Source organism: Clinocottus analis, unplaced genomic scaffold (assembly GCF_023055335.1).
Source record: "Clinocottus analis isolate CAN_PGR_092001 unplaced genomic scaffold, fCliAna1.0.p SCAF_3, whole genome shotgun sequence".
In the NCBI taxonomy this organism is placed as follows: domain Eukaryota; kingdom Metazoa; phylum Chordata; class Actinopteri; order Perciformes; family Cottidae; genus Clinocottus; species Clinocottus analis.
The window spans coordinates 916308-928532 of record NW_027176042.1 but is presented as its reverse complement, the minus strand read 5'-3'; the positions used below and the strand labels follow the sequence as shown (position 1 = coordinate 928532).

Here is a 12225-nt window from a genome sequence, read left to right as displayed (position 1 = left end):
TCCACTCGTAACCACATCTTAACTACTCCCTAAAGCCACTTGATGATGGATGGGTCTAATTTTGGTCGGTGACATCGTCACATGACCACGGTACTGTGAGCATACGCACATTGGTGTCGCTCGTAATCACCACCTGACGATGACCACGACCATGTCAGACCGTATGACTGAAAAAGTCCTGCTTTACCCATTAATCAACGGATTACCACACCTATTACACTTATGGTAATAGTCATAGATAAACACACACACACACACACACAAACGCACACACATCCCACAACTGTGCAGTGTGTTTAAACTCTGCTTGATGCTCTTTGGGTGTCTGAGACATTTTTTGGTCAGTGACGTGTGGCCGCCCTCTAACCACTGAAAAGCTGTAATCTACGTGAGTTTGAGTGAGGATATCTGCTGGCATATGGCCACAGATTACAGAACATAATCATGGAGGGAAGCATCATACACATCCTGTGTCCTCTCGCTGTCCCTGAACCCTAACTTTGTTTGTTTACATTTGTTCTGTAGTCATTCAATCTTACTTTACTGACTCACCACACATATTGTGTGTCTGCATCGATTAATTGTGCGTGCTCAAAGTTGACGAAATCTCCAAATTTCAAACATCTCAGTTCATAAAAGTTGGGCATCGTTATGTATAACTAACTGTTCCCAGACCATCAACCAGCTCCAGCCAGCTCTTTGAACATAGTTTTAAAATGATTTTAGAATGTAAAGTGTCTTTGAGTATAAAAAGCGCTCTCTATATCAAATGCATTATTATTATTTTCATGCTGACAATCTATCACAGCAATTATTGAGAGCAAGAGACTCCAAGAGAACATACTTAAAGGTGAAAGATATTTTAAACTGGCGAAGGTGTCATATTGACACAAAGCGGGGTGATACAATACCGCTGCGTCTTGCAGAAAGAGGTGGAGACGAGGAAGACCAGGTCAAGCAGCGAAGAAGACGACCTGGTTCTGAAGATATCAGATGTCCACAGAGGCAGAGCCTTCACTGCAGCTTCACCTCCTGACCGAACCCTGACCCCTGACCTGCGAGTGATCAATTATATGAGTCACTGATTCTAACTGCTCACACACAACAAGCCTTACCTGTTATTTTTGGTTATTCATTGTACTCTTCATCCTATTCTTTATACTTCATTTATTCCTTTAATTTTGTTTATTCCTTTATTTTCTGTTAAGTAGTTTAGTTATATAGATAGTCCAATACATATTTAATTCATAAAGAACTTGAACATTTGATTTAAGTGAATATGAAATAATCGGTCCCTGTACATCTTTAGAAGAACTGACATTAGGATGTAATCGATTCAAAAGTTTTCTATTTTTAAAGTCTGTTTGTTAAACTAATGCTGGCTTATGACGTGAGCTTAGTATCATCACTCTTTATAGTCATTTATGGGTTTATAAATCATAACTGAATCATTATATAGTTGCATATCTTGATTTTCATTTATTAATATGTATTCAATGTGCTATCAGCAACAATGCTACATGAATAAATAGTCTATACTTTTCAGGTGCACTGGCTTTGTGTCCTGACATTCTGGAAATGGACGTCACCATATACAGTGAGCAGAAGACCTGAAGTCTTTGAACATTATTAAATGTATTCACTGGTTACGTTAACATCCCTCATATCCTTCACATAACCTTTAACGAGTGCCTGTGTGTATTCAACAGTTTCTAGATAAGCCTTAATTCAACATAGCTGCATGGGTTCAGCTTGAACAAAAGCTGAGTCTGTTCTGAATAAACTACGTGATGGTGCTCCTCTGTTTCTTCTTCTTGAATCAACCCGTCGTCTATTAAATCACTGAATCAAACCCACACATGCACACAAAGACAGTAAAATACAGTGCACTACAAATACCGGATGTACTAAGACAAAAAGTACAGTGTTTTTTTTTTCATCACAGCTTTTATTTATTCTGCAATAGGCGTGTGAACCTAAAACATCTGTCAGCATAATTACCATCTATGTAAATCATACAGTAACTCAATAATCCTAATTAATTCACCCAATGTTCATCGTACTTATGTGTGATTAACTACAGAATGGGTATATTTTTCACATGGTACAGAGATATCAATCTGTGTTGTAAGGAAAGTGGATTTCTCTGTGAAACAAGAGGATCCTCCACAGAAAACAAACACTCGGCAACAAAAAAAACAACGCAACCGACTGCAATAAAGTATCACGGTGGGAAATGGTTGTCAACGAAGTGATGGAGACATCATCGTGCGTCCAGGATTTGAAATGAAAGAATTCACATCGCACGTGATACATACATTCACATTATCAGACAAAACAGTGGAAGGCATGCTTTGTAGGAAGAGAGATTAAAAAGATCGTAGATCCTCACAGCGACATATACGGAGGATCAGGGTCAGGTGATTTTCGATACGCAAAAAAGAAACATATGTGGCTTTTACAGCTATTGTATTAGTCTTATGCACTGTATTACCTTTATTAGTTAGTTATTAGAGTTATTCTTAGAGAAGCTAAAGATATACTGAAGTAATGTCTACCAGAGATTTTGTTTTTGTTGTTATCCGAGTCGCCGCTTGCTTTGTTGACTTAGCCATCCCTGCAGTGTGCGACTGTAGTGCTAGCTGCTCGACGCGGCTCTCACACGACGGCGACAGCTGATGATGTCGTCCTGACCGATGAGCATCGTCGTAGAAGTGTAGCACCGACTTTCTGGTTCCTCCTCAAGTGAACACTTTCAGCTGTGTGAGCACTTTTTGCCATAGTTTGCACTGTTAGCGCCGTTAGCGCTGTTAGCTGTGAACCGCCGGCTGGCCGTTAGCGTGGTGAGAGCCGTTAAGAGGCAGTCGAAATGCTCCCCAATCTCGGATTTTGCACCGATATTGCGCGTCGTCGACGCTAAAGAGACGGATTCTGTTGCGGTAACATTAGATGTTTTTCTAAATGGACTTAAGCGCTTATGAACTTAAGTCTACAAGAACCGGCAAAATCAGCACAAAGTAAAAGTTCCTTGTCGTTGCTTCAATCAAGAAAAACAAGATGTGGACATTCGTCCGGTTTAATGTGTTTTTTCAAAAGAAAATGCCCTGTGAAATGTGAAATATCTGCAATACAACTTCTCTAATTGCATGTAAACAACCACATATGACAACCTTTGCATTCACTGTAATGTAAATAATGAATCTTGTAGTAATGCTGCCACTCGCTGTTGATATTGGCTGTATATATATATATATATATATTTTAGCTGCTTTTGTGAGCAGGGTGCCAGGTTTCATAAGCACAGTTTAGATCTCAATGCTGGCCGTCAGGCGCAAGCAGAGGTTTGACTCTGTCGGGATGTCCTGGAGACTGATCTCATTTCCATCCAGTCGCAGCGTCTGGAGCTTGGAGAAGTTGGTCACATCCATAACGCTGCAGAAACTACCCAGAGTGAACTCTAATGGGGCAGATGGGGATGTGGGAAAGAATGTATTTATGTCTTCACAAAGTACTCCAAACAACCCACAACTCAGCATACACACAATCATCAGTATTAAATTAAACTGCAGCTACAAATACCTTAATTATATCAGATATATGCATAACTAAAAAGACAAACAATTGTATTTAAAGTTTTTGGTGTGTGTGGTTCAATCAGAAATGATTGACAGTGGAGTGGAAACATCAGTAAAAAACTCCACAACAATTATATTTAAAGCTGTTGCTGAATCCTTATTGGTGCACAGAAGCATTTTTCAACAGCGCCCCGTCCACAAACCAGTGTGAGGAGCACATAACAAACCAGTTTAATGCAGAACTCAATGGTTCATACAGAGAAGCTGATTGATAAATGTTTTCAGGACCTTTAATGCATCGCTTCTTAATTATTTACTGTTTTAAAGACGTGTGTACAGGCGACACAAATGCTTTAAAAAAGCACTTTACCTTTGATCTGGTTGGCTTGCAGGTAGAGATGCTGCAGTGTGGTGCTCACTGGAGGGATCCGCTCCAGTTTATTGAAGCTCAGGTCCAGCTCCACCAGCCCAGTCACATTGAAGGTGTTGGCGGGGATGCCCTTGTCTGTCAGCTGATTGTGAGCCATCCTGACGTACTGCAGCTGAGTGAAGCGGCCCATGAAACCCTCCGGGAGAGAATCGATGGCGTTGAACTCCAGGTAGAGCTGGTGCAGGTGTTCGGGGAGTTCCTCTGGGACCTGGGATCAGTTTAAAGTTTAAATATCGAGATCGCAGATCCACTTCATGAGACATTCGCAAACATACAGTGTACCTTCGTCAACTTGTTGCCGCTGATCTCCAGCAGCGTGAGGGATTTGAGGGCCTTCAGTGACGTGCCCATGTCGGTGACGGCGTTATCGTGGAGATACAGAATAGTGAGGTTGTCCATTCCCTCCAGGTCTGCAGGTGTTACCTATCGGCAACATGAGAAACAATTCTCAAGTGTGATGTCTGTGACGTGTGGTCGAAATATTACAAGAGAACAGGGATGAATGCATATCAAAACTATGCGACGTTACCTTTTCAATCTTGTTGTGGTCGATTCTCAGGTCTTGCAGGGTGCGAGGGAGGTTCGGAGGGAAGGAAGTCAGATTGTTGTGTTGCAGGTACAAACGCTTCAGTCCGCTCGAGTGTTGAAATGCCTGCAAAATGATTTAGAGAATGAACAACACTAGCATCCAATTAAAATCACATTCAACTCTTCGTTTCTGCAGTCAAGAACAGTGCCAGAGTGTTGTTTTGAAGTCATTGTTAATGTTTCTTTTGATATTAAAATGTTTTTTTTTGTGGAAATCCATATCAGGGTTTGATTGCTCAGCCTGCCAGCTGCTGCAAGAAGTCGTTCACATGCAATGGAAACGACTTTTTTTGTTCTATTGTGGACATTTGAGGGCACTCAGGGCGTGAGAGGTTGGCAGGCTGGAACCAGGTATCAGCTTTTTGTTGCTGAAACAGAAAATATAGCTTTAAGACACCTTAAATGGATATTTAGTACTAATACTTTTGCGAATGTCAGTGTCCATCAGCCAGCTCCGCAGCCTCATCATGTGATACTTGTTGCCTCGAGCTCCTCCAGCCCTGTGGTCCTGTGGGATGTGCTCTTTTATCCAGGTGTCTTACACTCTTTGCAGCAGCATTTCCCATCCGGCTCATAGATTCTGTGATACTTCGTCTTCCCGAGACTTCGGACATTTTCTTTTTGTCGTGTTTTGTTGAGGTTGAACTGGTTCTTTGTCTGTTTAATCAGATCATTTGTTTGAAATGTTGACAGCTTTGTCCACAGTAAATAAAATGAGCTTCCCCGTTGTCTCTCAAACAGATGCACGTGCAGCGTTGTCATGTTTGAGTTCTGACTGTAACAGCAATATTTAAAATGTCATTAATGCAGTATTTATTTAGTTTTTTGCTGTTTGCTTTCTGTTCTTTAAAGGTACCAAAATGGTTACCACTCGTGACACTCAAATAAAATGGCGTACAGTAAATGTAGTGCACTGTAAAGTAATAATAATAGATTTTGGACAGCGCCAGTGACCCATCCGCTTAATGCAAACATGTTATTGGCTGTATGGAAACACATAGCCCGCCTCCAGCAGGACCACAACTAAAAGTGTCACGGATTTAACACAAAATGTCTCCTGTTTGGTGTCTCGTGTTTGAATTCTTTCTTTTTTGTTCAAGCATTGTGATCACTTAACACGTATGTAGACAAATAAAAAACATGGACTTTAAACTCAAATCCCGTCCTTGTGTTACAGCACACGTGTAGCAATACAATCCAGACCTTTATTCTTTGTAACATTGAACTTAATTAGCCACCTGCCAGCCATCTGACCACCATTCAGACTGTTTCATGCTCTGAGCCCACATGTGTGGCTGGACCTGACTGACACCAGATGTAGTTTACCTTCGTGCCAACAGCGTCAGATGTCAGTTGGTTGTAGTGCATCATGAGCCACACCAGATTGGTTGCGTTTACAAGAGCTGAGTCCGGCACAGCTGTGATGGCGTTGTTCTGGAGGTATAAGTATTTCATGCGGGAGGGGATGGCGGGCATGGCCGTCAGGCCCCGCCCATCGCAGTACATTGCGACCGGGAAGGAGGGGGGGCAGTCGCACTCCTCTGGACATTCCCCTCCGGTGGTGTCGGCCTGCAGGGAGCCGAACCTCAGGCTGCTCGGGCCGTACAGCCAGGCCAGCGGGTCACGCTGGTGGCAGCTGCAGAGCGGCAGCAGGGCGGACAGGAGGAAGACAACCACCACACGCATGGTCACAGTCGCACAAATGTTCACCGTAATCTAACAGAGACAAAGAGACCAGGAGGCAAAGCAGCAGGAAATATAAATTAATGAATTCTCATTTTGAAACAAATGCAGCTCAGAGTAAACTGAGCAGACTCTTTGTGTCCTCTTAGGGAACATTTCTTTCTTATAAAATGTGGGCTGCTACTGGGTTTGCATAACTAGATGAATCACATGTTCATTCAGCCCTTATAAAGTCACACAAATTCACTTTTTTTTAAAAATCATAACATGAAAGAAAAAGATGCCAGATAACCAGCTCGAGGTACCGCGCAGCTTGCTGGCTTGTTTTAAGCTGCAGAGAGGTACATTCTTAGGGGTCTTAATCCACAGGGAATCCAGAGAGGAAGCATTAAAAAAAGAAAAAAAAACTAGCCATGAATGCCAGCTTTGTTCATGGGTTTCACCGCTGCCCCAAAATTGTTGCTGAATATCCAATAATCACCCTCTGATTTACAGATGAAAAGCAACTCAAGCTGAAATATGACTATCATCACATGTTTATTAATCTCCTATGAGGTTTAGATCAACACCACAGAGCCAGACAGACACACACATGTTCACACGCATGCATGTCGGCATACACACACACACACACACACACACACACACACACACACACCTACCTGATCGCCCTCCTTGTCCCCTCTCTCTCTCTCTCAGTGTGCTCAGGACTGAAGGGGACTCTGACAAACACTTTGTAAAACAAATGTTCCTCCCCTCTCGGCTCTCCGGGATGTTCTGCCCCCCCTCCCCTCTTTCTGTTCCTTTACTGGTTCTTTCCACCCGCCTGCACCCCATTTTGTTTGCTCAGCCACGGCCCAGCACATCCCCACACACCCCCACGCTAGCACCTCTTTTTTTTTTCCAGAAATCTGAGCACATTTTGTCGCTTTCAGCATGAACCCCAACGTCGTCTTTATGGTGTAACATTCAACATTTGCACCTTTGAAACCCCGTCTAGTGTTGTTACCGCACCTGAGTGTGTGTGCATGTGTAATTTTGGTTTCACCAGTGTGATGAACCGACTGTGCATCATGCGTTGACAGTGTGAAAGGAGTCTGCAAAGGGTCGTAATACTTCACTATACAAAACGGCTAAAATCACAGTAATACTATGGCAGGAAAATGAGCTTTCACACACGATGGGAAGAACATAATATATACAAACTCTCTTCATCCTACTTCAGAAACGCCTCTATGATAGAGACAAAGTTGTGTATCAGGGGATCTAACTCTCTCCATTCCTCTCCAACAACAGTTCATCTTGTAAAGGGTTAAATGAAAACATGTGTGAGAGTCTGTATGGTCTTGTGCAGGCATCTTCCTGCCTTTGCATCTTTTCTCTGATGCCGTCATCTGAAAAAGGGTTACCCCTTTTTCTCTCTCTCTGTCTTGCTATTGCGCAACACCTTTTTTACAACGTGAGACAGGGGAAGTGTCGTGGGATTGTGTTTCATAGAAAGATCAACATGTTTGCACAGGAGAATGGTCCGTCTGCTTGGAAAATAAAAATGATGTCAGTTCTCAACACATGGGATTGAGATCCACATCTGTAATTATAAGTTCACCACCGATGCATCTCCTGCAGGTTTCATAGTGCAATTAACAAGCAAAGGCCTGTGATCAAACGTTGAGTTCACTAAAGCACAAAGAAGAGCTGCAGCCCTACGCCTCTGACCTTCATCTGTCTCTTTCTTTCTTAGAGTTACATTTAAAGATCGATACCAATTAGTGGTGCAACTGATCCTACAACTCTGTGTCTCGCTCATGGACGATTTGACCGTTGAACTATGCAGGGGATCTGGGGATTTAGCCGGCTACCTTGTGGTAGCGGGACGACCGCTCATCCCCCTGAGCTACACCCCCCTGAGTGCAGTACAATTCATCAAACAGATGGCGGCACGGATAGACCGTGTGCTCCTGGAAGGCTGAGGGAAGGCTGCAGACCTCCTCCTCGCTCGGCGAAAGAATACAGACGGCTGCAATCACCTCAAATGATCCACTGACATTAGGGTACAGACATGTTTTGTGTTCATTCAGTTGCTTGGTGTTGACTTACCATGAGCTTTTAGCCAAGCTTCTTGCCATCATGAATGTGTTGCAACATGCCCTGGTGTTTGTTGAGAGATGGACCCACTGCCCAATAAATGGAGGTCACTATGAATCGAAACAGTTTGGTGATGGTCTGGTCCACTGGTAGGAGACTTAGTTGAGGCAAAGCTAGCTCCCTACTTTACATCACATTGTGTTGAGACATAATCAGCTCACCGTGAGGTGACTGCTCTTTCTGCCGTCGTTCCTGTTCTAAAGACAACGTTAGTAGAGTTAGCTGAGCTGAACCGTGGGTTGTTAAACCTATATTTCCCTTTAAAATGTGGAAACACTCCTCCCAGCCTGTGATGCCTGCATCATGTCGGGGCTCGATCAAAACGCCGTCCTGTCAGCGCTTGTCATAACGACAGTAAGGCTGGTGTGCTCGGTAACGTGTTATATAAGGTGATCGTTGGGTTAGACGTCTGGCAAAAGACATGGAAGATTAAAAAAAAAAGAAAAAAATGACCTTTATTTTCAATGTGATTTGACACAACCTTATTTTTCACCTATACCAGACATAGTTACGCATCTTTATGAGGTTAATACCTCTTGCAACATCACATGAAAGGTAGATAGATAAATAGATAGAGATAAATAGATAGAGAGATACATGTAGATGAAGTATAATGTGTGTGACAGAAAGACACATTTCTACTTTTTTAAAACACTATAAAGAACGAAAAGAGCGAGAAACAGAAAGTGCATTACTAATCATTCAGAGTGAGGTGGATTGACCAGGACTTCAAAGGTCCAGGTGGACTCGGCGTCGCCCCCGACACCAACCGAGACCCCAGTATAAATCCCCCAGCGTCTCCTGTCTGGGTCATGCATAGAAGATCAGAGGACCGAGCCCTTTCCACTCGGGCGGTGAACTCTTCAGAGGAATGTCACAGGAATTTCATTCTGAAGGTTGCTCACCTGCAGGAAAAAAAACACATGAAATACTTCAAACTACATCAACATCTTCCCATCGCAGCCTTTTTCTTCATATCGAGAATGAAAGCAGGTTTATTGTCTTATTTTTTCAGGCCATTGTTTTGGCTTAAATGGATTAAAGGGTCTCGTTGTGTATATGTATGGCAGTCAGATGTCCTTTCATCTTGGACAGATTCATATGGGATTGATCAATTTGAAATAAAAATGCAGTGTTTGTCTTCGAGGAACGATGTAATGTTGGAAATATTTGTTTGTGTTTCTGGACGCAACTGAACGCAGCATGCGCGCTTCAAACTAAAGATGCATATGAATAATTACCACCAGCTCGTGCAATGTGTGTCAGTTTATGTCTCTCACGCTGTATATCAAACACACACACACACACAGAAAATGTGTTTGTCACAGGATAGAGGACACACACATTCATATCCGAGACTAAAACCATAGCCAACCAACGCTCACACTTACCTTAACCCCAAACTAACTATAAACCCGACAATTTAGTGGTGGACTGGTCTGTGCAGCGTGATTTATACACGTTTAGTCACACACACACACACACACACACACACACACACACACACACACACACACACACACACACACACACACACAGACAAACACACAACGCTACACAAACAGCTTCCTTAAACAAATAGCACATGTTCATGAAAAAAGATGCCCTGATAATAATATAATTCACATTATTTAAACAAATTCATTCTAGAAATGATGAAGATCGAGTTTTAGCAGTCGCTGAACAAAGTGTCTCCTGAAGGTAACTTGAACCATGGCACCTCGGGGCGCAGGGGCAGCATAAACCCTGTGATAGAAAGCAGATGTCCATGCACACACACACACACACACACACACACACACACACACACACATAAATCACGCACAGATGTTCGTGATTACACCATGCCAAGCTTCCCATCTTTTCCTCATACAGATGAAAGCGGCAGATTGTTATTTATGTATGTTGGTAACTATTTTAGTTGTGGGTCTAATATAAGTTCTGGAGTTACATCTGCTAAGTGACACACATTGAAGAAGAGATCTTGACAATTAACTGGAGGTGACCGAGAGATTTATATAACTAATCTACGGCAGCAGTTAAACTCATGTCAGTGTGAAACTTACTTTGTCATTATGAACGTTAAACTTAGAGCTCCACTTGTGAACCAAATGACTTTAAATGCTGACAGAGTTGAGTCTTCTTTCTTCCTCTTTAGTGTTTTCTTTGCATTAATACATCCAATCTCCCAGAAGAATATATAACGTATTGCTATCAATGTACTATTGTAAAAAAGAAATAATTGCAAAAGTTTATTGAACAATTTGAATTTGCAAAGACTTTTATCTTAATTTAACCCAACCTGTTGTTGATTATAATATAATATAATATAATAGTGCCCTCTAGTGTCAATGACAAGAACTGTTGAGGGTAAAGGAAGGAAGCAGACGTTATATGAGAAGAGGAAGAACAACTGAGGTGGAAGTAGAAACTACTTCAGGCTCAAAAACTACAAAATGTTGGCGACAAATAATGAAATTATCTCACTTCAAGTCCAGATCTGTTCACACAAATTAAAATAAATCACACAAACACAAAAATAGCAACAATTATAACAAGATTATATTCAAGATTCAAGATGTTTTTACTGTCATATACCAGACAGTTATTCTAGAAAATGAAGAGCTCCTCCTAACACAGAATTACAATAAAATAAGGCACAAAATATAAAATATATAACATATATATATAAATATGCTAAAAAAAAAAAAGTCCTCAAAGTAAATAAGTAATACAATTATATACCTATATAATATATTTGGATAATTATCACAGCGTTTGCAGTTCTTTTCATCTCCAGGGTTTCAGGGTCAGATCTGAGTTTGATTCACTCTTTCTGTGTGTTTGTTAACTTAACAGGTAACGGATGTGTCAGTGTTGTCTTCACAGCTTTCCATCATCCACAAAGCGGCCAAAATGACGTGTTATTGCAGGTCCAAAGTGCTCTGAAAAGGTGACAATCGGACTTGGCAAACCCTCCATCTTTCGCCGCAAACTAAAAACACATCTTCTTTTTGAATAAGGAAAGTAGCACCGTAGTAGTTAAATGTCTCTGACAGCACTTTGTAATTGAACTTCATTGAAGAAAATCTCCTTTCTTGATTCTTGTTGTTCTGAGTTTGTTCTCACAGTTGAATGAACTCATTGTAAGTCGCTTTGGATGAAAGCGTCAGCTAAAAGTAATATAACGTAATGATGAGGATCATGTGACATGAACGACTCCACAACAGCTCTTATATGTCATATTCATATTCTGTGTTGCTCTCTGTAAGTTAATGAAACATATTTTATGCTAGCAGTCTTTTCTGTTGGCACAATGATTGTGTTTCCTTTTCCTCTACATTTTTTTCCGACACACAGCAGAACAAATCCAGGCTTGCACCACTCTGCAGCGCAGGTAAAAACATGCTCCATCATAGTATTTGTGATTTTTTTTTAGGGCTCAGCTTTAGGCGTGCCCTGATAATTTCCTCCCAACAGTTTGAGAGCTGGCAGGTTCTGCACATCCTCAAACAGGAAACCACCGACAGGCAACTTCTTCTCCATGATGACTCATGAACAATAAATCATAATTAGACAAACAGATTTATTCATCTTACTTTTCTCAGCAATTACAATTGACGTCATATTCTTGTTGGTGTAATGTGTGTCGTGTCGTTTTGTGCAAGCTGTCGCTGGATGACGATGTTCTCGTTCACGCAGTTAGAAGTTGCTGCTGTACTTTTTTATACATCTTTGTTTGGGGCTATTATTTCTGATAATTATTCATACAGAATTGGTGATCAAAGTTTTTTGTAATTTCAA

At 41.6% G+C, this 12225-nt stretch overlaps 1 protein-coding gene across 1 annotated transcript; it reads right to left on the bottom strand.

Moving 5' to 3' along the window:
• Positions 1–2497: 2497 nt before the first annotated feature.
• fmoda (fibromodulin a) lies at positions 2498–7035 on the bottom strand. Its single transcript, XM_068594578.1, has 6 exons — positions 6939–7035; positions 5920–6309; positions 4535–4657; positions 4288–4428; positions 3946–4213; positions 2498–3457 (listed from the first exon to the last, which is right to left on the bottom strand). The coding sequence occupies exons 2-6, from the start codon at positions 6277–6279 to the stop codon at positions 3306–3308; spliced, it is 1044 nt and encodes a 347-aa protein (XP_068450679.1). The 5' UTR covers positions 6280–6309; positions 6939–7035; the 3' UTR covers positions 2498–3305.
• Positions 7036–12225: the final 5190 nt, after the last annotated feature.